Source organism: Notolepis coatsorum (assembly GCF_963971535.1).
Source record: "Notolepis coatsorum genome assembly, chromosome: 16".
NCBI classification, from domain to species: Eukaryota; Metazoa; Chordata; class Actinopteri; order Aulopiformes; family Paralepididae; genus Notolepis; species Notolepis coatsorum.
In genome coordinates, this window is record NC_140180.1 from 85,389,894 (window position 1) to 85,417,407 (window position 27,514).

General features: G+C 43.0%; 1 protein-coding gene across 2 annotated transcripts in view; it reads left to right on the plus strand.

Moving 5' to 3' along the window:
* The window catches only part of LOC311243162 (alpha-N-acetylgalactosaminide alpha-2,6-sialyltransferase 1-like), a 163,287-nt gene that overhangs the window by 87,129 nt on the left and 48,644 nt on the right, over positions 1–27,514 (plus strand). The window contains exon 2 of one of the 2 annotated variants that reach the window (XM_084332277.1): positions 22,219–22,364. The exons of the other annotated variant lie outside the window; for it this stretch is intronic. Within the exon in view, the coding sequence (XP_084188403.1) occupies positions 22,219–22,364 (146 nt within the window). The remainder of the gene's footprint in view (positions 1–22,218; positions 22,365–27,514) is intronic. 2 annotated transcript variants of the gene reach the window in all.

Here is a 27,514-nt window from a genome sequence, read left to right on the forward strand (position 1 = left end):
GTTTAGTCCCTTGTTTGAGCCGAATCTGGGTTTTACATGATTTGTGGAGCTCCCTCTGGTGTTGTGATCGTGGTATTCACTGACCTTTGGGAAGTATTTTGACATGTACATGGGTACCTTGGTCGCGTAGTGTATCTTGTAGACCAGGCCCATTGCAAGTTGCTGTACTCTGTCGTCTACTCTAAGCCAGTGTTTCTCAACTGGTGGGTCGCGACCCAAAAGTGGGTCGCGGGGCCATTTTGAGTGGGTCGCGGATGTGATTTTTTTCTTTTTTTTTTTTAATAACTTTTTTGTGGCAGAATATTGTAGTGAACGATTGTGGGTCATGCGCATGCGTGCGCAAGCACAGGAGCGCTGTCAGTGTAACAGAGGCAACTCGCCCCTGCCACGAATTCGACCATGCCTTGAGTGGGAGTCGAACCCCAGGCGTCCGCACTGCGGGCGACATAACAAACCGCTGCGCCAAGAAAGGAATTCCCTTCTAAGCGCTCAGTTTGTATGCCTCTGGGGAGTGAGTTTTACACCCGTTACATTCACCCCCCCTAAACTCACACCACCCAAAGCATCCGGGTCTACGGCACCAGTGTAACAGAGGCAACTCGCCCCTGCCACGAATTCGACCATGCCTTGAGTGGGAGTCGAACCCCAGGCGTCCGCACTGCGGGCGACATAACAAACCGCTGCGCCAAGAAAGGAATTCCCTTCTAAGCGCTCAGTTTGTATGCCTCTGGGGAGTGAGTTTTACACCCGTTACATCAGCAGAATTCAGCAGAGTAGTTGTTTTTAATCTAATTGTTAATACATATGTATCGCTATCAAAGAATGCTCCCACTACAGAATCATTTTATATGACCTCACTACTCACTCCATGTATACTGTATGCATATGGTGAGCATATTTTTATACTCTATCATAACATTTTTATGTAAGATTTCTGGGGTAAGGTATTTCAATACACCAATATATCGCTATCAAATAAACTCAGAATTCAGGGAACAAAACTGTTGCTTTTAACCATGGATTTATTTATATACACTCCATGTATACTGTATGCATATGTTGAACAAAAAAAACATTGAACAACATGTTATCAGTTATCAACATTCTAACTTATTTACAGTATTTATTTACAGTTTTGATTGTACAGTTGTACAGTTCCCCCCCCCCCCCCCCACCCACCCAACCACCTCCAATGTACAGCCCTCACCCACCCAACCCCACCCCACCCACCCAACCTCCTCCAATGTACAGTTTATACGCCAAATGTATATACACTCTTTTTCTGGAAATGTTTGTATCACAAACAGTACTGTATTTGCAAATCTGATATGTCATAAATGTATAGATGTAGCAGTACTGTCTATCTGTATGTCATGTATGTCATATATGTTATGATGAATTGAAAATGGGGGACCCTGATGTAAACAAGACGAAAGTCTTTCTCTGGTCTGCATCCCCTTAACAATTGTATGTATTGAGCTGTACTGTACTGTACCCATTCTGCAATCTGTTAATAAACTTTTCAATCAATCAATCAATCAATCAATCAATCAATCTTTTTGCAGTGCCTCTTTTCGGTGTTGCACTTTTTAGACGGTCCCTGGCTGCGCACTTGCCTCGTCAAGGCCGACTGCACATATAGATCAATTTATTATTATTAGTTATTAAATGTACAGCTCCGAGGCCGGCTCGTCTCGTTTAGGTGAAAGTAAGGTTGTAGCTCATTGTCTACCTTACTACGATAGGAAAGAGGTGTCCTTTGTGTTTTAAAAACATTTCGCTTAAGAATTATTGATGCGGAAATTCGAATCTGTGAATATCTTTCTAACTTTACCTAAGTCTCCCGATTCCGATACAATAAAGCGAGTCTTCATCACAAATCATATTCTCAAAATAATCTGATCGGCAGATATTATTGCTGGCGGACCTATTTCGGTCTGCGAGCCGCCTATTGCCGACCACTGCACTGAACTAGGATACAGCTGACCACACAGGCTATTTCCATATTATTAGGCTATTACTTCACATAAAATATCATGTCTAAATGAAATGCACAAAACAAAAAATGTATGTATCATAAGTTTCATAACGTTACCCTGGTATAGATCTGTATGCATGTATTTATGTATTTATTCATAACGTTATACATATTCGTTAACGTTAGATCGTGCATGGCTTTTACATTGAAAAATTTACTTGTCACGTGGTTCCGTTCTCCATTCTTCACATCAAAAACGAAAAACGAACTATCAAAACGTACACGGCCCATTATTGACTCCTTTTTTTCATTTGATTCTGATACCAAAATACGAAAAACAGGTCCGTATTTCAGTTTTTCCCCGTTTTTTCGATTTTGGTTTCAAACGGAAATAGGAAACACCTCGTATTTCCGTTTTTTTCCGTTTTTTCGTTTTTCCTTTTGAAACGAAAAACGAACTATCAAAACGTACACGGACCCAGGTGACATATTCAAACCCTCTCATGAAAGGCACTGTCAAGGCCGGATAGAACGCTGTCTTGTTGCGGTACTGGGAGGTGGGTCCATCTGAAATAAAATGGATGTGCTTCACTTCTGGATGTTCCTCCCGGATGGACTTGAGCACTGGATTAAGATGAGCCCACGTTGCAACAGCATCATGCTTTAGGGACGCTGACAGAGAGGCAAAAGACTCCACAAGTCCCCCACTCAGGTATTTGACCCCAGTATGAAGCATCACTTGTTGCTGGTTCCCGCCACCAAAGTGGGTGTCTTTCACTTCCCTGGTGTACTTACAGCTATAGTTAGTGTGACCACCAGGTACGCAGGAAGGGGGGGTGCGGGGGGGGGGGGGCTGCAGCACCCCCTCTCAATTATTGCAAAAAAAAAAAAAATGTATGACCGTATTTATATATTTGTATATACTGTAACTGTATAACTGTAACACTGTATATTATAAGTTTATCCTGCTCAAAGCACGTCACCATTTTAATATTGTGTGTATTGAGCCGTACTGTATTGTAGCCATTCTCCAATCTGTTAAATAAAGTTTTCATTCATTCATTACACTACTGTATGTACACAATCATACGTGTAAAACCGAGTAGATTTTCAAGTGATGACAGACTGTCACAGACTGATTGAATGACAGGTGAAACAACTAATTGTATTCACCTCCCGTCTCCCGCCCTTCCCACGCGCCACGAACCACTGAGCTACTGTGATATAGTGCTTGCGCAGTCAGTCGATTTGAGCTAGTAGTCAGACTTTGCTAGCACAGAATGTCTCACTCGCAGAAAAGAAAAATATCAGATTTATTTTCGAAACGTCCCGCCGGTCCCAGTGACAGTCCCACTAAATCTGATAAACGTCAGAGAGAGACAGAGACGACAGGTTCAGCCTCAGCATCAGTTATGGAAGAGTTAACTGAGTCTGTTCCCCTATACCCCCCCTCGGGCGCCAGGGGCTTCCACTGAGGGGTGATGCAAATAGGGATGGGGTGTTATGGCAGCTCATGATGGAAAGAGTGCGCACCACCGAGTCTGATCCCGAGTTGAAGAATTGGCTCCAAAAGAGAGACAACTGGATGTCCAACAACATCCAAAACGAAATCTTACAGCTGCTTGCCCATGATATTCAGCGACAAATTAGAGGCAAAGCATCCAAAAGCCCAATCTTTGGCTTGAGCGCTGACGGAACCACTGATGTCACTCACTGGAAAAGAACAATTCTCGTGTAATATACAGTTCGCCGATGACAACTTGGAAGCTCAGAACTTCTTTTGGGGTTTTTACAATGCCCGGCCCAGACACAACAGCCGAGACGCTGTTTTTGTATATAAAATACTTTTACGCCTCGACCTGCCCATGGAGAGGCTGATAGGATACTGTTTTGACGGGGCCAGCAACATGTCTGGGGGGTACAGGCTAGACCAGGGGTTCCCAAACTTTTCAGGCTGCGACCCAAAAAAAACGGTGTCAGAGAGCCGCGACCCCCACTATTATAGGAGGTAAAAAAAATTATTTTAAATGGAAATGTATGGTTGAAACATGCAAATGTTCAAACGCACACACACTAATAAGCATTGGAGGCTTTTAACCAGGGCCGGACTGGGGAAATCATTCAGGCCAGGAAATATAGCCCCAGTCAGGCCACTTTTTAAGCAGGGGGTCTGGGGGTCCCCCACCAGGATTTTTTTTGTTACAAAGACTTAATTTCCTGCATTCTGGTGCAGGCATTTTTTTTATTTGTACCCTTTAAATGCCAGTGTTTGTGATGGCATCACAACTTATTGTTAAAAAACAGGCTAGCATATGTATGATTAGCAACAACACAGATTTTTATGGATTTTCAGTTTTTTGTAATTGATAAATACAATATTTTATTCAACTTCAGCCCTGATCATAACACCACATATTCATTTTATAATTCTAACCCTTTAAATGCGTGTGTGATGGCATATATTTGCAATATATCAAATGCAAAGTAAATTTTTCTGGGGGGGATTATTACAGGCTAGCATGTGTCAATGATTAGCAGTTTTTCGTAAGGATCCCGCCTCCACCAATCACATGCGGCTCCCTTTGTGTGTGTGTGAGAGCAAGAGAGAGAGAGAGAGATAGTTCTCCAACTTGTGTGAGTTGCAGTGATCTCCTGGTTGTTCGCCACCTAGGTTATCTAACTATTGCGCTGGTGCAAATAGAAACACTGGCCTGGCCTGCTTCTAAGTTCAGTGGCCTGACCGCATTTTATTTTTTTTTATTTTTTTTTCAATCTGGCGACCCCCCAGCACCCCTTGCCGTTTTATAGTTCCCGCGTGCCTGGTGACCACCCACACTATTGTAATCTATACTATTTATTTATTCCGCCGATTTTTGTCCAGTAACTCCTGCCAGAGCTTTTTTTGGTCCAACTCGAGTTGCTATTACTTTTTGGAAAGTTTCACCGCACCGGTTGGCTACAAATCGACTTTAAACAGGAACTTTTGGTCCATAAGGAATGAATGGCAGACCATTCTAGAACATTTGTGATGTCACAGTATAATGTCATATTAGAACATTCTAGAACATTTGTGATGTCACAGTATGATGTCATAATAGAACATTAGTGATGTCACAGTATGTCATAATAGAACATTCTAGAACATTAGTGATGTCACAGTATGATGTCATAATAGAACATTCTAGAACATTAGTGATGTCACAGTATGATGTGATAATAGAACATTCTAGAACATTAGTGTCACCCACGGCCTAAGGATCAAGATGAATCCCATGAAGGGGAGGGGCCGAACCATGGGGGCGTGCTCAACATAGACCAATGAAAGAGGATATCCCTACTGATTATGATGTCATAATAGAACATTCTAGAACATTTGTGTTCTATATATATAGAACAATTCTAACAATAAGTATAAACCTTTTTTGGGCAGTATTGATCAGTGGGCCAGGAAGTTGAGACTGCATCAGGGGGGAGTGGCGGAGCACACTCGGTGGCTATCAGTGCCATTTTGGCTATTGCCTGATCGAGTCATTGAACTTAGGTTCTTGAAGGAGGAGGATAAGGGCGAGATTGTGGAGGAAATAGAGAGGTTCCTTCTGGAATCAGGGGCTCTGGAGGTGTACACTGATGGCTCTGTGGATCCTGAAAGTGGGAGGGCAGGATTTGGGTGGTGGGTGCCTTGGTTAGGGATCGGTAAGGGACAAAGAATATCCGATGGCAGCTCAGTATTTGTGACAGAGTTGCTTGCCATCCTCTGGGCATTGTGGTGGGTGGAGGAAGTGGGACCAAGCCAGGTGATTATATGCTCTGACTCGGCTGCTGCACTGATGGCTCTGAGTGCAGGTGGGTCTAAAGCTCGCCCTGATCTCATTCAGGAAATAATGTTGGTTTTATATAGGATTGCGAAGGCAGGCTGGTCAGTGGAGTTTTGTTGGGTCCCGGGACACGCTGGGATTGCGGGGAATGAGATGGCTGACTCCCTTGCCAAACAGAGCCTGGGAAGGGAGGAAGAGATAGGTATTTCAATGGGAAGAGTAGAACTCAGAGATAAGATAAAGAAAGGAGTTGAGGCTGAGTGGCAGGATGAGTGGGAAAGGGGGACCAAGGGAAGGCACTATTTCTCTCTGCAGCCTCGGGTCAAGATCAAGGTGGAGGGATATGGGTCAAGGAGTGATAGGGTGAAGATGTGTAGACTGAGGCTGGGGCACGGTGGGTTGAACAGTAGCTTGTTCATTGTGGGCAAACATCCAGATGGGGTGTGTGAATGTGGAGAGACTGAAACGGTCGGGCATGTCTTCCTAAAATGTGAAAGGTATAGGAAAGAGAGGGAAATCTTTTATAAAAGTCTGGTAGAGCTGGGAGTATCTTCCTTCTCTCTTAAATCATTCTTTGGCATGGATAATGAGAACCACCAGTTGATCACAGAGGCAGTGCTGACATTTCTGCATGCTTCAGAGTTGTACCAGAGGATATAGCGTTAGTGTATGTATTAGTATTGGACAGGCAAGAGGAGCAGAGAAGAAGGAGAAAGTGTGAGTTGAAGAGGCCTAAAGATGGAACACCACTAGTGTAGTATAAGAAATGAGGAGGGAAGAAATACGCCAAGAAAGAAGAAGAAGAAGAAGAAGAAGAAGAGATCATCAAAAGAAGTGCGGAGGGCAGTAATACGCCACGATGCGTCTAATCTGCCGGAAATTCAAAAGAAGAAGAAGAAGAAGAAGATCTCATTGCCCCTCTTGGGGGGGCCCTCCAAAAGAGTGATTGTATGACAAGAGGAGCAGAGAAGAAGGAGACAGAGACGATAGAAATGTGTTTTGAAGATGAGAAGAAGAAGAAGAAGAGGAGTGTAAACTTTCTCAAGTGTGGGCGAAGCAAGAATTGTGGAGGGCAGTAATACGCCACGATGCGTCTACACTGCCGGAAATTCAAATAAGAAGAAGAAGAATTCTCTCAGATCTCATTCTGAAGAAGAATCAGGACTGACACAGACTGCATTGCTCAAACAAGACGCCTAAGGTGAGTGTCCACAACGGCTAGCTAGCTGTTCTACTTGAATACTGAATGTTAATATTGAATCAGACACTATTGAATACTGAATGTTAATATTGAATCAGACAATATTGAATACTGAATGAAAAAAGACAAATTTAATCAGATTAATCACTTTATTTGAGGATATTAAAAAAATTATATTTTTATTTAATTGTTTTAATTAAAAACGAAGGTTCGAATGTCCGTTTAATCAGATTAATCACTTTATTCAAATTGAGGATTTAGTTTGAGGATAAAAAAAGAGAAAAAAATGTATAATTATTTATTTTATTTATTTTTTATTAAAAACGAAGGTTTGAACGTCCGTTCGAAAAACCCTGACGAAGTTTGAATCCCAAAAACAGGTTTCGGGGACAGCCTTACCAAACATTATTATTTATATTATTCAAATGGAACTCAAACATGTTCCGTTGTGATGTCACAGTATGATGTCATAATCAAACATTCTAGAACATTTGTGTTCTATATATGTGAAGGGCAGTGAATCAAAGTCTAACGTCTGTAAAAGGGTGGCTAATGCAGCTGAGAGGTTTTTGGGGGTAGGGATAAGGCCAGAAGAAATCCATACTGTACTGGAGGAGAGTGGGGTGCTGGGTGAGGGTGGGCAGCGGCCGGACAAGGGTGCTGCACTGGGGGCAAAGGGGAAGGAGAAGAAAAGTGGGGTTGAATGGCAGATACGCAGGAGTGGAGGGGCAAAGGAGAGGGAGAAGAAGGAGAATGAGAAGAAAAGTGGGGGTGATCAGTCGTGTGCACTAGGGGCAAAGGAGAATGGGAAGAAAAGTGGGCAGATAGGCAGGGGGCGGACGACAGACAGGGAGAGTGAGGGGGCCAGCAGTATGGAGGAAGAAGAAAGTGGATTAGATAACTGATGTTCTGTATTCTTCAGTGGAATGCCCGGAGCCTGATCGCTAATGGACAGGAGTTAAAAAGATTTGTGGAGGAAGTCATAGTGAAACCTGAGTTAATTTGCATTCAGGAGACGTGGCTGAAACCTTGCCTTGAGTTTGTTATTCCAGGATATGAGTGTTTAAGAAAAGACAGAGTTGGTAGAAGAGGCGGAGGGTGTGCAACTTTCGTTAGAGAAGGGATCCAGTATAGGGCATTGGACATAACATCTAACCTTGAGTGTGTGGCAGTGGAAGTTTGGAGTAATCAGAGCCATAGTCCCATAACGGTGCTTAATTTATATAATCCGTGTAAACAACTTATTTTGCCTGAATTTGATGAAATTATGCAGAAGGTGAGATGTCCAGTTATATGGGTCGGTGATTTTAATGCTCGTAACCCATTGTGGGGAAGCAATAGTAAGGACAGTAATGGAGTCGTGGTTGAGGAGATCCTGGATAAGCATGAGCTAGTTATGATAAATGATGATAGACCGACTAGGTTTGATGTCACAAGGAATACTTGCAGTCACATAGATTTGTGTTTTGCCTCCTCGGGTTTGGCTAGAGTTGGAGAGTGGGAAGCGCTGGATAGTAATACTATGGGAAGCGACCACTGTCCTATTCTGTGCAAATTTGGAAGGGATCTGAAAATAGAAATCGAGGAGAGGGTGCCCAGGTATAATTTTTCGAAAGCTAATTGGGAAGAGTTCTTGGAGGCGGCCCGAAAGTGGATAGGAGAGATTGATTCTGAGGGGAGTGTAGACGAGTGGAATGCTTCTCTTAGTGAGATGATACATAGGGCAGCGCAGGGCACAATCCCTATGAAGGAGGAACCCAGAGCTAGAAGGATGGTTCCCTGGTGGAATAAAGAATGTGACGTAGCTGTAAGGAATAGGAATAAAGCATACAAGAGGGTGAGACGGTTTCCAGGGTTGTGCCAGTCAGTAGAATATAAGAGGTTAAGGGGAGTAGCACGAAGAGTTATTAAAGATGCTAAAAAGAGTAGTTGGAGGAAGTTCTGTGAAACACTAGGCCCTGAGACTTCTGTGAGGCAGATGTGGGCAGTCGTACACAGAATGGCTGGAATATATAAAAAAAAAGCTCGATTCCAGTGATTCAGAAGGGGGGGTAGAAGCAGTAACCAATAAAGAGAAGGCAGACATGCTGGTGGAGGCATTTCAGGCAGTGCATAACTCTGGGAGTCTGGGGGAGGAGAGAGGGAGAAAGAGGACTGAACTGCTATCGCAGAATGAGTGGAAGTTGAGAAGAAGCTCAGAAAATAATAATCCGATTAATTTGTACTTTACAATGAAAGAGTTAGGGGATGCTATCCAGGCTGGTGCAAATACGACGCCTGGCAGAGATGGATTATCCTATGAATTATTTAAGAATTTGGACGAATTTGTAATGATTGAAATACTGGGTTTGTTTAATAATGTGTGGCTAGAAGGCTGCTTGCCAAAGGAGTGGAAGCATGCCGTCATCATTCCTATTTTGAAGCCAGGTAAAGTAGCGGCTGATCCAAGATCTTACCGACCCATAGCCTTGACGTCTGCATTGTGTAAAATTATGGAAAGGATGATTACTAATAGATTAGTTTACTTTTTAGAAAGTAAGGATCTTTATGTTGGGTATCAGAATGGGTTTAGAAATGGCAGGTCTACAATGGAATCAGTAGCTGTTCTAGACCAGGACATTAGACAGGCTTTTGACAATAAGGAAGTAGTGATAAGTGTATTTTTGGATATTGAGAAGGCGTATGACTCTTTGTGGAAAGAGGGGCTGCTTTTGAAATTGTATGACCTAGGAGTTAGAGGGAGATTGTTTAATTGGATAAAGGATTTTCTATTAGACAGGACGATCCAAGTACGTGTGGGGGGGCAAACCTCAAAAACTGTAAAAATAGAAAATGGCACCCCGCAAGGAAGCGTGATTAGTCCGGTCCTCTTCGATGTGATGATTAATGACATTTTTGGGCAAATTGGAAAAGGATATGGGTTGTCTTTATTTGCGGACGATGGGGCCATATGGAAAAGAGGGAAGAATGTTGAGTATTGTTTAAAGCAGGTGCAAAGAGCTCTGGGGGATGTAGAGGAATGGGGAGACAAGTGGGGTTTTAAAATATCCGCCTCTAAGTCTAATTATATGATTTTTGGTTTTAGAAAGAGGGTGCCTAGGGGACGGCTGGTTATGTATGGATCTCCCTTAGAGAGAGTAAAGGTGTTTAAATTTTTGGGAGTTTGGTTTGACGAAAGATTGAATTGGGCTGTTCATATAGAGAAAATCCTGGCAAAGTGTGAAAGAATAGTGAATGTGCTGAGAAGTTTGGCTGGGAGTGGGTGGGGAGCGGATAGAGAGACCACGTGCATGATATACCAGGCGATGATCAGGTCAACAATTGATTATGGTTGTTATGTGTACGGCTCTGCGGCCAAGTCCAATTTGCGAAAGCTGGATGTGCTTCAGTGCAAGGCTCTGAGAATCTGCTGTGGAGCTTTTAAGACCACCCCTGCTTCAGCACTATTGGTGGAAATGGGGGAGTTGCCCCTAAACCTGAGGAGAGTAAAGTTAGGGCTACAGTACTGGGCAAAATTGAGTGGGACAAGTCTGTCCTTCCCAGCTAGGTGTTTACTTTCAGGAGATGGGGATAAGTATAAACCTTTTTTGGCCAGTATTGATCAATGGGCCAGGAAGTTGAGATTGCATCAGGGGGGAGTGGCGGAGCACACTCGGTGGCTATCAGTGCCATTTTGGCTAGTGCCTGATCGAGTCATTGAACTTAGGTTCTTGAAGGAGGAGGATAAGGGCGAGATTGTGGAGGAAATAGAGAGGTTCCTTCTGGAATCAGGGGCTCTGGAGGTGTACACTGATGGCTCTGTTGATCCAGAAAGTGGGAGGGCAGGATTTGGGTGGTGGGTGCCTCGGTTAGGGATCGGTAAGGGACAAAGAATATCCGATGGCAGCTCAGTATTTGTGACAGAGTTGCTTGCCATCCTCTGGGCATTGTGGTGGGTGGAGGAAGTGGGACCAAGCCAGGTGATTATATGCTCTGACTCGGCTGCTGCACTGATGGCTCTGAGTGCAGGTGGGTCTAAAGCTCGCCCTGATCTCATTCAGGAAATAATGTTGGTTTTATATAGGATTGCGAAGGCAGGCTGGTCAGTGGAGTTTTGTTGGGTCCCGGGGCACGCTGGTATTGCGGGGAATGAGATGGCTGACTCCCTTGCCAAACAGAGCCTGGGAAGGGAGGAAGAGATAGGCATTTCAATGGGAAGAGTAGAACTCAGAGATAAGATAAAGAAAGGAGTTGAGGCTGAGTGGCAGGATGAGTGGGAAAGGGGGACCAAGGGAAGGCACTATTTCTCTCTGCAGCCTCGGGTCAAGATCAAGGTGGAGGGATATGGGTCAAGGAGTGATAGGGTGAAGATGTGTAGACTGAGGCTGGGGCACTGTGGGTTGAACAGTAGCTTGTGCATTGTGGGCAAACATCCAGATGGGGTGTGTGAATGTGGAGAGACTGAAACTGTCGGGCATGTCTTCCTAAAATGTGAAAGGTATAGGAAAGAGAGGGAAATCTTTTATAAAAGTCTGGAAGAGCTGGGAGTCTCTTCCTTCTCTCTTAAATCATTCTTTGGCATGGATAATGAGAACCACCAGTTGATCACAGAGGCAGTGCTGACATTTCTGCATGCTTCAGAGTTGTACCAGAGGATATAGCGTTAGGGTATGTATTAGTATTGGACAGGCAAGAGGAGCAGAGAAGAAGGAGAAAGTGTGAGTTGAAGAGGCCTAAAGATGGAACACCACTAGTGTAGTATAAGAAATGAGGAGGGAAGAAATACGCCAAGAAAGAAGAAGAAGAAGAAGAAGAAGAAGAAGAAGAGATCATCAAAAGAAGTGTGGAGGGCAGTAATACGCCACGATGCGTCTACTCTGCCGGAAATTCAAAAGAAGAAGAAGAAGAAGAAGAAGAAGATCTCATTGTGCATCTTGAAACAGGACTAATCAGTCCTGTTCAGACAGATAGACTAAACAACACAGACTGAAGCCTGCATTTCTCAAACAAGATGCCTAAGCTGTCCGCGTGGGGAAATTGTGAAAGTGTAGGTGATGCCTGCGCCAACGGGAGAGGGTCTATGAATTGTTGAATAGATACACAAATGTTCTAGAATGTTCTATTATGACATCATACTGTGACATCACAAATGTTCTAGAATGTTCTATTATGACATCATACTGTGACATCACAAATGTTCTAGAATGATATATTATGACATACTGTGACATCACAAATGTTCTAGAATGTTATATTATGACATCATACTGTGACATCACAAATGTTCTAGAATGATCTATTATGACATCATACTGTGACATCACAAATGTTCTAGAATGTTCTATTATGACATCATACTGTAACATCACAAATGTTTTTGAATGTTCTATTGTAACATACTGTGACATCACAAATGTTCTAGAACGTTCTATTATGACATCATACTGTGACATCACAAATGTTCTAGAATGTTCTATTATGACATCATACTGTGACATCACAAATGTTCTAGAATGATATATTATCACATACTGTGACATCACAAAACTTCTAGAATGTTATATTATGACATCATACTGTGACATCACCAATGTTCTATTATGACATCATACTGTGACATCACAAATGTTCTAGAATGTCCTATTATGACATACTGTAACGTCACAAATGTTTTAGAATGTTCTATTGTGACATCATACTGTGACATCACAAATGTTCTAGAATGTTCTGCCATTCATTCCTTATGACCAACATTTCCCGTTTAAAGTCGTTTTGTAGCCAAACGGTGCGGTGAAACTTTCCAAAAAGTTATAGCAACTCGAGTTGGACCAAGCCGGTCGTTTTTAGGTTTTTATCCACTTTTTCTCCCATTTCTTTTCTATTTTTCTCCCATCCCAATTTCGTCTTGCCAATTCTCCCTTCAATTCACCCCTCCCCTGTCTCGAACGTTGCCAGACCATGCCTCCCACTGGTCGGCTGCAGTGATGACGACGCCTTGCATCACGTGTCCCCTCCGGTACACGAGGAGGCAGCCGTCGCATCTTTTCACCTGTACAGCACAATCTCTCAGTGGCGAGGGGTAACGCGTGGGAGGCTCACGCTGCCCCCGTTACTTCCTGATTTTGCTGTACAGGCGCACCAACCGACCTGTAGGAGTCGCTGTCCACAACATCCGATCCCCACCGGCTTTCCCACCCCCTAATACTGCCAATTGTATTAGTATGAACGACCAGCCAAGCTGGACGCAACGCAGAGAGCTGGGCTCGAACCCAGCATCTCCTGCGTTAGTGGCGAGCGCCTTGCCCACTGCGCCACTTAGCCGCCCTCAAGCCGGTCGTTTTGATACCTTACACTTGTGTGTGGTGTGAAAGCTCTGGCAGGAGTTAGTGGACAAAAATTGGCGGAATAAATAATAAATAAATAAAAATAAATAGTATAGATTACAATAGTGTGGGTGGTCACCTCACTGTAATCAATGTGGACTACCACCTCTTTCTCAGTAAGGCTTGTGAAGTGTAATTTTCACATTCTTAATCCTCTGGGGCCCCACAACAGGGTTGATCGTTAAGTCATGTTTATCCTTCTCTCAAAAACTGTTAAAACAGTATATCCATTCATTAAATTCAGAGCAGGCCGATAGCGTTTGTGTCCAAGGCCGCAGCGCCTCCTCTACCCCCTCAAAAGCCCATTCCATTCGACTCCCTAAATTACCATATAAAGCCAACCCAATCAGAGACGATCGAGGCATCTCTATTCCACTGTGTTAAAACACATGACACTTTTGCTTTTTGTCACTTTTACTCTGACAGACCTGTGATATGCACTCTGACAGACTAAAAGTCCGTCCGTACGGGCGTACTGTATATATATTTTTTCTTCTCTAATAAACCTGTGTTCATTTAACGTGAGTATTCCGGCTGTCTTTCTGCTCCTGTTTCTTTATTTCAGAATACCTGATTAGCAGTGTTGCGCTGTTTTAGACTGCCCGTGGAGAACCTGTCGTGGTTTGCACGCTCATAAGGCCAATCTCTTGTCTCTGTATTTACTTAAGCATCCCTGGAGACGTCAAAATCCACGACAGGCTCTCCTTGAGTGACTTCAGCCTCTGGAACTGGTGCTGGATGTTATACACATGAATGGCCAGTTTATTTACATGGTCCTGAGCAGTGATGCCAGTAACGCGTTACTAAGTAACGCGTTATTGTAATCTGATTACTTTTCCCCGAAAATAGTAATCTAACGCGTTAATCTTTAAAAGCCAGTAATCTGATTGCAGTTACTTGTCCAAGTGGCTGTGCGTTACTATTTCGTTACTATCTCATCATAAATTCATAATGCAGGCGGAATGCAGTATTTTATTTCGTTTTCGACAGTCAAAAATAAATTTTGAGCTGTTTTTCTTATTTGGGAGTGACACGTCGTGTGGCAGTGAAAGGGTTAAATACAAGAATGTGTCCCGCGGCATGACTGGACCCTCTGTCTGTGAGTGACTCTGCTTTGGTCCAATCACATTCCCCATCCACAGTCTGCGAATCAGAGGCAGAGTAGGGCGGGTCTTCACAGCACGTCATGTGACATATGCGCCAATCGTGTGACAGCAGGGCTCCGTCGTTACAGCCTCGTCTGCACTGAGAATTCCACCCCAAAACGCTTGGCAAAATTAAAAGTGAAACCGCAAGACGACTTTTGCGGTTTCTGTTCAGACTTCCATCCCAAAACGCTCGTCTAAACGTAGCCTCAGTCACTACTTCACGTTTGTGTCGCGTGTAGCTTTATGCCAAGCAAGCAGTGCAAAAATTTACCGTAGTGGCATGCAGTAATGCGCCTTTCATTTTCGCGGAAATAGGCTGTCTATTGCCATTCTCTTTGACAAACTCTAACCTTAACCAGCTCCTTAACAGCGCCTAAACTTAACCGTTCTAACCTTAACCAACTCCGAAACAATGCCTAACCTTAACCTTAACCATAGAAATTATATTGCCATTCTCTTTGACAAACTCTAACCTTAACCAGCTCCTTAACAGCGCCTAAACTTAACCGTTCTAACCTTAACCAACTCCGAAACAATGCCTAACCTTAACCTTAACCATAGAAATTATATTGCCATTCTCTTTGACAAACTCTAACCTTAACCAGCTCCTTAACAGCGCCTAAACTTAACCGTTCTAACCTTAACCAACTCCGAAACAATGCCTAACCTTAATCGGCGAAAGAATACACGTTAAAAAAAAATCACGTTAAAAAATATTTTCGATGGGATTCAAACTCGCCAGCAAACAAGCCATAGGATCCACAGCCATGTGTCCTAGCCAATTGAGCTATTTGTTGGATACTGAATAAGGGGCGGTGACTTATATATATTGAGCTCCGCTCGTGTCGCATGCGCGGGCACCTCGCGCGAGCACGCCGGCGCACGCACGCACCTGAGCGAGCACGCCGCCGCCGGTGCACGCACGGTAGCATTTGTCTGAAAAGAAGGGCGCTTTACCGCACTAGCGTGCGGTGACGAATGCGGAAGCATTTTTGCACTGCTTGCTTGGCATTAACGTACAGGCGTTTGTGTCAGCTAAGCCGGGTGAAAAAAACATTCATATGCGGAGGAAACAAAATACTGTCTACCGCTAAAAACAGCACATCCAATTGCATTGAAAGCATCTGGAATCACAACACTAGCCGACGCTTCGACTAGGTACAGGAGGGTTGATGGTGGCAGAGCAAAAGCTCTTATTTGCCAGATTTACAGTTAATTTACATGTTAAAGAGAGACTGATTGTATGTTTATAGAGAGACATTTATAAAAACAATTTAATAGTTACAGTTGATATAATTGAATAGTTCAGCCTGCATTTGTTAGATGTGATACACTGGTTTTGTAAAACCACTGGCTGGCTGCTCTAATGCTGTGAGCATCATAGACTGTTGCTTTACCATACTTGATGGTACAGAAGCTGAAGCACTAGTTTAACAATTTACGTTATGTGCAGAGAAACAAGTTAAAAACAATTTATGCACTTTCAATAAAGCGTTTAAAAAAAACTGTTGGGGGAACGACGACGACTTCGTAACCTAGTTACTTTCAAAGTAACTAAGTTACTCTGATAATCAAGTAATCAGTAAAGTAACTTAGATAACTTTTTAAAGGAGTAATCAGTAATCAGATTACTTTTACAAGTAATCTGTGGCATCACTGGTCCTGAGTGAGGGCAACAAGTTTGTCGATAGATGTGTGTGTCTTCTCCAGTGCTGTGTTTTTGACATTCGTCTCCTCCAGTGCACCATCTACCATCTTTTCCCTTTTTTGTGATTTTACCTGTCCGGGTAACCCACTGGTCCCAGGAAATTATGTTTCCCTTGGTTGATGGATCAATAGTTGTATAGGGAAGGTTTTGCCTTGGCAATGAATGCACCTTCTGTACATGCATTCCATATCACTTGAGCTGTAGACACAGGACTCAACTATTTCAGTTGTGGATGGTGTGGCAACTATCCGAAGCTGGTGAAGCTTCTTAATTTTGAATTGGAAATTCTCGTGGATTTTGCAGGCACAGGTTTCTCTTTGGGAAACGTTTGGTCTCACGGTCCAAAAGGGCTTCAGTCTGCAGAACTGAGCCCTTGAGAGTTTGTAGCGAGGATGCTTGACTGAAAAATTTAACATGTAGTCTCTCCATAGTGTCAGTCAGTGCCCTCTTCCTGAACACTTGTCCTTTCTTGCGGACTTCCCCTGTTTTGCCATTGATGACAGTTGAGTTGTCATCCTGGTGCAAGAAACGACTCACAACATGTCCCATCAATCGTCTCTGGCTGTTGTTGGGCAGGGTCTTGGGCTCTCCGGTGGGTGGCTCTCTTCTCAATGGTGCCTATCAAAGGTGCTGGTCCTTTTTTGTTTTTTCTTGTAGCCTTCTAAGCTGCTTTGTTAGGTTAGAGTATTTTCGGGACTGGATTTCCAGTTGATCTTTTGTCGCCCTCAGTTTTGACCTCAGTGAGGTTATGGTTGCCTTCCTTTTTCTTCCTGCTTTGGGGGTGGAGGTCTGCTCTGGTGTTGGGCAGTTCAAAGTCAAGTCAAGTCAAGTCAAGAGTTTTATTTGTCACGGCATACAAGTATACAATGAAATGCAGGTAGTCTTGCCCGCAACGATGTGCAATACAGTGGTACAACATGTAATAGAATCCAATAAAAAACAACATTGTGCAATAAACAGGTAACAGGTAACATGGTGGGACATCTCTGTATCTGTACATAGTTATTTACAGGGCATATAGGACATGCTAGGTAGCTTAGGTAGTGCAATACACTGTTACTGTTGTTATACTAATATTAAAGTGACCTTTCTTTTTTGGCCATAAGTGTGGGGTGTGCGGCATGAGTGTGTGTCTGCTCATGTTAAAGTGTTAAAGTGGCTGCTGGTGTGTGAGCGTGCACAGCGTGTGTGTCGTGTGTGTGCTCATGTGTGCTTGTGTGTGGATAGATCAGTGTTCTGTGGAACTCAGTGTTCATTGTTCAAGGCTCTGATGGCCTGGGGGAAGAAGCTGAGCCTAAGCCTCTCTGTCCTAGTAGCTGGGGTTCGCAGGCATCTGCCTGAGCTCAGCAGCTGGAACAGGCTGTTGTTGGGGTGGTGGGGGTCTTTCATTATTCTGCAGGCTCTGGATTTGCACCTCTTGTTGTATAGAACCTGCAGGGGAGGTAGTGCAATACCCGTGGTACGCTCGGCTGAGCGCACCACTCTCTGTAGGGCCTTCTTGTCCTGTGCCGTGCTGTTTCCATACCAGGCAGTGATGTTTCCAGTCAAGATGCTCTCTACAGCTCCGGAGTAGAAGGACTGGAGTATCTTCCCCGATACTCTGAACTTCCTTAACTGTCTCAGGTGGTAGAGGCGCTGCTTCGCCTTTTTTACAACTGTGTCTATGTGTGTTGACCATGTCAGATCCTCTGAGATGTGGACCCCCAGGTACTTAAAGCTGCTCACCCTGTCCACGGTAGCCCCGTTTATCATCAGTGGTGTGTGTGTCTCCTGCTGTCCTCTCCTATAATCCACGATCAGCTCCTTGGTTTTACCAATGTTCAGGAGCAGGCTGTTGTCCTGGCACCAGCGTTCCAGTACCTCAACCTCCTCCCGGTAGGCCTTCTCGTCGTTGTCCGAGATCAGCCCCACCACCACTGTCGTCTGCGAACTTCACTATGGAGTTGGAGCTGAACTTGGCCACACAATCGTGTGTGTAGAGTGAGTACAGCAGGGGGCTCAGAACACAGCCCTGGGGGGACCCGATGCTCAGGGTGATGGTGTTGGAGGTCTGACCCCCCACCCTGACCGCCTGGGGTCTTTCACTCAGAAAGTCCAGTACCCAGGCACTCAGGGCGGAGCTCAGACCCAGCTCGATCAGCTTGTCCACCAGTCTGGTGGGGACTATGGTGTTGAACGCTGAGCTGTAGTCAATGAACAACAGTCTCACATAGCCCCCCTTCTGTCGGTCAAGGTGAGAGAGGGTGCTGTGCAGTACCTGGGAGACAGCGTCGTCAGTGGACCTGTTTGTCCTGTATGCAAATTGCATAGGGTCCATATCACTGGGGAGGGAGGCACAAATGTGGTCCTTGACCAGCCTCTCGAAACATTTCATGACCACAGAGGTGAGTGCCACCAGTCTGTAGTCATTGAGACATGTTGGGGAGGGTTTCTTCGGTACAGGGATGATGGTAGACATCTTGAAGCAGGCAGGGACCACTGACTCCGCCAGGGATTGATTAAATATGGCGGTGAACACCGGGGCTAGCTGGTTGGCACAGGACTTAAGTATACGTCCTGTTATACCATCTGGGCCTGCCGCTTTCCTGGTGTTCACTTGCATAAATGCTCTTCTCACACTGTGTTCCGACAACGAGAGAGCGTCCCCGCCCCCCCGCGGTTGCCCCCCCTCCACAACAGCCGGCGCGCCAGTGATGTCACTAGCCGGAGAGCTAGCAGCGCCACTGTCTACACCAAACCGAGCGTAGAAAGAGTTGAGTTTGTCCGCGAGAGAGGCATCGTCGCTCCCCATTGAGGGGGCGCTGACTTTGTAGTCAGTTATTGTCTTCAGTCCCCGCCATAAGCCTCTTGTGTCGTTTTGTGCCATTTGTGTCTCCAGTCAAAGGTGGCTCGGGAGGGCTTGGTACTACCTGGACATCCTGCATCCTCCTTTTTCTTCTTGCTTTGGGGATGGACGTCTGCTCTGGTTTTGGGCAGTTTGATGGCAGTTCTGCGGGGCTTGGTGGTACCGGTAGGCCTCCATCTTGCTCCGGTACCTGTGTGGCATCTGGCTCATTGATGGAGAGAGGGGTCAAATCCAAGATGGCATTCAGTGTTTTCTTTTTAGCATAATGCCTGTTCGAATTTTCTCTCCATTGTTTTTGTTTCCTTTCATATTGTTTGGAGGTAAGATCTTCCATTTTCTTGATCTTACCATTTTCCTTTCGTTTTTGATATCTAGAAATGGAAAGGAAGCATACCATAAAATTAGGAAAAACATATATGGACAGACCCTACACTAGTGTGTGTGCATATGTGTGTCCTAGGGTTCTCCCTGTGTGTGTGTGTGTGTGTGTGTGTGTGTGTGTGTGTGTGTGTGTGTGTGTGTGTGTGTGTGTGTGTGTGTGTGTGTGTGTGTGTGTGTGTGTGTGTGTGTGTGTGTGTGTGTGTGTGTGTGTGTGTGTGTGTGTGTGTGTGTGTGTGTGTGTGTGTGTGTGTGTGTGTGTGTGTGTCCTACAGTAGGGACTGAATGGCTTACAAAGTGCGAGTGTGTACACATCCTTTAGTAAGGGCCAGAAAGCTGGACATCCTATCAACTAAATGGCTTGTATGAGGCTTCCTATAAACTAGCATGTTTGCTAATGACTGTACCATTTCCAACCCCCCTAACCTCTCTCTCCTTCCTTCTGTACTCGTCTAGCAGGTCAGGGTTGTTGTAAACCTTTTCTCTGAATTTTGCTAGCCTAGCCTTTGCTAACGCTTTCTTCTTCTCAGTGGCTGACTGTCTGCAATGAAACAGGAAAATTAGTCAATTACATTGAACTGTTGATGATACACATTTTATTATTAATATGTAATTACAACCTTATGAACACTTAATGTTGAAGTGTTACCAATTATTACTATTTAATGACAAAGTTATGTGATGTGTTACCAAATTGTCATTGCCGAAAGAGAAGTTCTCATTACCGAAACACCCATTAAAATGTTGCGGTATATGAGAAGTGTGTTGCGGAGGATGAGAGAAGTTAGCATTTTTAGCTAACAATGGAGAAGCCATGATGACATCTGCAAAAAAATGTCATGGCACATGTTAGGAATGTATTAACCTTTGTATTGATCTAATATTAATGATCAAAACTTTTTTCAAACAAGTAATACTTCATGTTTCAGTAATGAGAATCAATTTAGTCGTGTACAAGGGCTGAAGCGGGAAGTTAGAACTTTTAAGTGTTAACCATTGAGGTGACTTAACTTACCTTGTAGCCATCTTCTAGCTTGTCTTCTTTGTGATGCATCATGGGACAATAAAACTTTATTTAAAAAATACTGTAGTCTTAACAGGAAGCTGAAATCTGTTGCAGAGAATGAGAACTGCATCCATGGACATTATGTTTTCCACAAAAAAATCATTAATTTGTCAATTTAATTGTATAATTCATCAGAATTTCCTTGATGACACAAATAAATAAACAATATTAATAAAGTTTTAGAGAAACATTTTGAGTTTATTAAATATAAAAAATAGGGAAACAATGTCCAGGCACGCACTCCAGGTTTTTCCAAATTTATTGGCAGCCTGTAATCATGACGTTTCGGTGTGAACACACCTTCTTCAGAATGGCTTGCATCATGCAAGCCATTCTGAAGAAGGTGTGTTCACACCGAAAAGGCATGATTACAGGCTGCCAATAAATTTGGAAAAACCTGGAATGCGTGCCTGGACATTGTTTCCCTATTTTTTATGTATGATATCAGAGGTTACAGCACCCAGTGTCAAGTCTAGTGAGGTGAGCGCGTTCTACTACTTTTTTCACGAGTTTATTAAATATAAAATTAAGTCAATGGTCCATAGAAATCAATGTGGACGTATTGCGCTAATGAGAATTTAAGCACAAAATGTACTAAAATATTAAAATAATTAATTGTTATGAGTAAACAACTCATTGTACAAGAAAGAGCAAATTTTTATCTTTAATATTATGTTTTTTTTTTACTTGAATAAATGCTAACCTTTATTTAGAAAAGATCACGGCCATGGTAAATCATTGATTTCATGAGAATGATCCGCCTAGACTGTGGAACAGCATCCCCCTCAGCGTACGGACCGCCCAGACCGTGCAGGCTTTTAAATCACTTTTAAAAACCTACCTGTTCTCCTTGGCCTTCCCCCCCACTTAATCACCACTAGACCCCTGGCCCTTCTATCCTCTTTGTTTTACTGTGTCCTACCTGTTTTTATTACTTTCATTGCTTTACTATGTTTTTAATCTTATATCTTGCATCATATTATTTTGTTTTTATTACTTTCATTGCTTTATTATGTTTTTAATCTTATATCTTGCATCACATTATTTAGTTTTTATCAACCTGCCTGTGAAGCACTTTGGTGCCAGCTGCCGCTGCCTGGAAATGTGCTATATAAATAAAATGTACTTGACTTGACTTGACTACTTTTAGGAAAAGTCATTGAGTGACAGAGCTGGAGCTTGACCGAGTGACGAGGATACATTTATTGAAAATGCGTAGAAAATGCCCCTTGTCAGCTGTGCTAGTGTTAAATGCCAGTGTGTATGATGACATTACAGATTATTGTTAAAAAAACACACAAAATGTTTTTATATTTTCAATATATCAAATGCAAAGTAGATTTTTCTGGGGGGGGGGGGGGGGTTATTACAGGCTAGCATGTGTCAATGATTAGCAACAACACTGATTTTGATGGATTTAAATTTTTTTGTAATGTCAGATTTAACAACTTTTTTCAGAAAAGTGGGAGTATTTCATTTTTAATCTGACATTACAAAAAACTAAACATCTAAAAATAAAAATGGTTATGATCAGGGCTGGTGTGCAGCCGGTGTGGAACGAGCGTGTCTAGGGAAGCGTGCGTATCGGGACTGAGTGACAGCGCCACGCGATCTCTGGGGGGAGCTATCAGGCTGAGGCACCTGTTCAGATGCAGTCCTCACAACAGACAGCCCTAATATATTTACTGTATATACTGTATATATTCCTTCTATCCAGATGACAGGGCTTGGAAAACCACAAGTGTTCATTGTCCTCCTGATGGTGTGTGGGTCCTGTATATTCATCTATCATGTGATGCTCCACAACCATCTCAGAGAGTGCGCTACTAAGACACCTGTCTTCCAAACTTCACAACAGCTGCAGTAAGTAGTCATTTAAGTATGCGTTCAAAACAGCCGTTATAAAACCCTTACAAAAGAAACCAGAACTAGACATTAATGTACTGAGTGACTAACTATAGGCCGATATATCCAACCTTCCATTCAATAGCAATGAGACTTAAAAAATGGTCTCAGTCCAATTAGGGCTGGGCGATTCTTGCTCAAATGTGAATCACGATTTTTCTCTCTAAGAATTGAGATCACGATTCTCTCACACGATTCTTATTTTTTCAATAAAATCATTTATTGCACTCTTTCTTAAACAGACAACATAACATATCAAAGTGCTTGACTTAAACTTAAACATAACATATATGAAAGTGCTTGACTTAAACTTAAAAGTATCTTGTAACATACAAAATAACTCAAGTCAGAATCGTTTAATTTAAAATAGTAAAGTAAAACAATTGAAATTAAAAATTTAATAAATCTTCATAATTTAGAAATTAGATTGCATAGGTTTATGAATCGAGATTGCGGTTTTATTTCGATTAATCGCCCAGCCCTAAATTAACTCCTTTCTTAAAGAAAACAATATCGTGGAGGAATTTCAATCAGGCTTCAGACCCCTAAAAGCAAGCAAGATGGCGTCGCAATGCTCTGCCGCCTCTCTGTGTGCTCTGTCGAGATTGTGCTTGATTTGGTCAATCTTTTTGGTTTTACTCGATTTTTATGCACCAACTGCTAGTGCATTTAATGTATATGCAGATAGCTCCCAGTATCACTCATATCTTCAACCTATCCATTGAGCAGGGTGTTTTCCCCCAAAAGGCCAAAATACTCCCCCTGTATAAAAAAGGAGCCAAAAATTACCCTGGTAATTGTCGACAGGTGTAAATATTGGGTTCTGTGTCAAATATTTTTGAGAAGGTAATTAATGAGCAACTAAACAAGTACTTAAATAGGAACAATCTAATGTACAAACTCCAATCAGCTTTTAGAAAATCATACTCAACCGACATGTTTATTATATTTAACAGAACAAATAAGGAAAGAGGTTGACAATGGGAAACTCTGTGGTATGGTGCTACTCGATCTACGGTGATCATTCGACACAGTGAACCACAATAGCTGGAGTGAAACTAAACAAGCTGGTGAGGAAGGCTAGCTCCATAGTGGAGGCAAAGTGAACAAGCTGGTGAGGAAGGCTAGCCTAGCTCCATAGTGGAGTCAAACTGAACAAGCTGGTGAGGAAGGCTAGCTCCATAGTGGAGGCAAAGTGAACAAGCTGGTGAGGAAGGCTAGCTCCATAGTGGAGTCAAACTGAACAAGCTGGTGAGGAAGGCTAGCTCCATAGTGGAGTCAAACTGAACAAGCTGGTGAGGAAGGCTAGCTCCATAGTGGAGGCAAACTGAACAAGCTGGTGAGGAAGGTGTGGTAAATTCCCACAGAACTTCTACAATAATTTGAGGTTATTGTAGTACAATACAATGAGATTGATTATCTGGAAGGAGGAGAAAAGGGATCATACGTGATAGAATTGTTGGTCTCCTCATCTGACTTAAGCAGATGAGGAATAAACGTGTACGCCAGACAAACCATGAACTATAGTCCAATTCAACATTTATTTGATCAGAGCCAGGAGACCAAGGTGAATAGGACAAAAGATTATCAGAGAACATTAACAGGGCTATCTGTGTACAGGAATCAACAAGGTTTGCATCTCATACCCCAACATGTACATAAAACATGTCACTCGTTAACATAATTTGAACATACATAGTTTACTGTAGGCCTCTTTTTGCATATAAGTAAGCCTGGTTTCTAAGCTAAGTTACATTCTATTCTAACCAAACATAGTGGTTCCATCCAGCTTACTTACATCAAAAGCAGCACAGTCTCTCTGGTGGGAGGAGCGGTGGAGCCCAACAGACCCCTGGGGTTGTGTCTGGTCTGAGGGCTCCCGAATTACCAATTTGTCTCCTCTTATATACTATAATACAGTTGGTCCGTGGGCGTCTTCTGTGGGGGCTCTCCTGTGGGCGATGGCAGCCCCCACCTCCGGGTTTCTCTGTGTGTTGTCTCACGGGTGGGGGCTGGCCTGATGTCCTCTGGTGGGGGGGTGTGAATACACTTTGACCTTTTGGGCCTTATTACCATACAGTACTAATCTGGTCACATAGTGGGGGTGGTGAATAGCTCTCTGTCACCCCTGTTCCATCCATATGTAGCACTGAAAACCCACTCTGCTAGTTGGCAGAGTAGCTGTGATGATCTCTAATTATTCACACATATTATTTATGAAATTCAACTCAATATTTACCACATTTCCCCATTTTGACGATTCTTATCGTCACATATGATATATTGACTTGATTTTCTATACATACTAACCATACAAAGGATTCATTTTTTCTAAAATTAAAATTCATTTTTTCAAAATTTCTCCATTTTTTCTTTTAAACAAAAACTTTGAATATGCTAACAACAATTAAAAATAATTTTAATCTACATATCACAAATTGAATCTAAAAATCACAAATTTAAAACCCAATTATCTTAATCTACAGGAATAGTTTGTTCCCACACTCTTTTAGATGATCTGGTTGAGAGAAAACATACATTAGTTTTCACAATATTTTCATTTTTACATTCATTCAATAATCCCTTCTTTCTGCTAATTTATTCCTTAAGATAGTACAATCACATCTGCATAATCAATTCAGTTGGTCTTCTCACCTCTCCCCCCTTTTATGAACATACCATGGACATAACACCTACCACCTCAGCGCACAGTCGGACAGGGAGGGCGGAGCATCACTCAAGGAATTTTTTTTTTCACCACCTCATTTCGGCCACAATCTACACCTAATTTTCTACCTATGTGCATGTGTTTAGTACTCTTGCGTTGTGTCATAATCTATACCAGTTGTTACCGTTCAGTCACCTCCCGTTCAACATACCAATCAATCACACAGAGGCCCCTGTTCAACGCTTTGGTTGCACAGTCTCTGACCGTTTTCGCCCCCCCCCCTCCACCCCATGTCGGCCAGCCTCAGCTGAAGCCAATGTTTGTCGGCCTGTGACCTCGTCATATTTTGTCCCATGACTGTATTTCCATGGATCTACAGACGACTCTGTCAGTCTGGAGGTTTGTCCCAAACCTCCGGCCTCTGTATCCGGGTCACGGCACCATTTCTGTGGTAAATTCCCACAGAACTTCTACAATAATTTGAGGTTATTGTAGTACAATACAATGAGATTGATTATCTGGAAGGAGGAGAAAAGGGATCATACGTGATAGAATTGTTGGTCTCCTCATCTGACTTAAGCAGATGAGGAATAAACGTGTACGCCAGACAAACCATGAACTATAGTCCAATTCAACATGTATTTGATCAGAGCCAGGAGACCAAGGTGAATAGGACAAAAGATTATCAGAGAACATTAACAGGGCTATCTGTGTACAGGAATCAACAAGGTTTGCATCTCATACCCCAACATGTACATAAAACAGTCACTCGTTAACATAATTTGAACATACATAGTTTACTGTAGGCCCCTTTTTGCATATAAGTAAGCCTGGTTTCTAAGCTAAGTTACATTCTATTCTAACCAAACATAGTGGTTCCATCCAGCTTACTTACATCAAAAGCAGCACAGTCTCTCTGGTGGGAGGAGCGGTGGAGCCCAACAGACCCCTGGGGTTGTGTCTGGTCTGAGGGCTCCCGAATTACCAATTTGTCTCCTCTTATATACTATAATACAGTTGGTCCGTGGGCGTCTTCTGTGGGGGCTCTCCTGTGGGCGATGGCAGCCCCCACCTCCGGGTTTCTCTGTGTGTTGTCTCACGGGTGGGGGCTGGCCTGATGTCCTCTGGTGGGGGGGTGTGAATACACTTTGACCTTTTGGGCCTTATTACCATACAGTACTAATCTGGTCACATAGTGGGAGTGGTGAATAGCTCTCTGTCACCCCTGTTCCATCCATATGTAGCACTGAAAACCCACTCTGCTAGTTGGCAGAGTAGCTGTGATGATCTCTAATTATTCACACATATTATTTATGAAATTCAACTCAATATTTACCACATTTCCCCATTTTGACGATTCTTATCGTCACATATGATATATTGACTTGATTTTCTATACATACTAACCATACAAAGGATTCATTTTTTCTAAAATTAAAATTCATTTTTTCAAAATTTCTCCATTTTTTCTTTTAAACAAAAACTTTGAATATGCTAACAACAATTAAAAATAATTTTAATCTACATATCACAAATTGAATCTAAAAATCACAAATTTAAAACCCAATTATCTTAATCTACAGGAATAGTTTGTTCCCACACTCTTTTAGATGATCTGGTTGAGAGAAAACATACATTAGTATCACAATATTTTCATTTTTACATTCATTCAATAATCCCTTCTTTCTGCTAATTTATTCCTTAAGATAGTACAATCACATCTGCATAATCAATTCAGTTGGTCTTCTCACCTCTCCCCCCTTTTATGAACATACCATGGACATAACACCTACCACCTCAGCGCACAGTCGGACAGGGAGGGCGGAGCATCACTCAAGGAAATTTTTTTTTCACCACCTCATTTCGGCCACAATCTACACCTAATTTTCTACCTATGTGCATGTGTTTAGTACTCTTGCGTTGTGTCATAATCTATACCAGTTGTTACCGTTCAGTCACCTCCCGTTCAACATACCAATCAATCACACAGAGGCCCCTGTTCAACGCTTTGGTTGCACAGTCTCTGACCGTTTTCGCCCCCCCCCCCCTCCACCCCATGTCGGCCAGCCTCAGCTGAAGCCAATGTTTGTCGGCCTGTGACCTCGTCATATTTTGTCCCATGACTGTATTTCCATGGATCTACAGACGACTCTGTCAGTCTGGAGGTTTGTCCCAAACCTCCGGCCTCTGTATCCGGGTCACGGCACCATTTCTGTGGTAAATTCCCACAGAACTTCTACAATAATTTGAGGTTATTGTAGTACAATACAATGAGATTGATTATCTGGAAGGAGGAGAAAAGGGATCATACGTGATAGAATTGTTGGTCTCCTCATCTGACTTAAGCAGATGAGGAATAAACGTGTACGCCAGACAAACCATGAACTATAGTCCAATTCAACATTTATTTGATCAGAGCCAGGAGACCAAGGTGAATAGG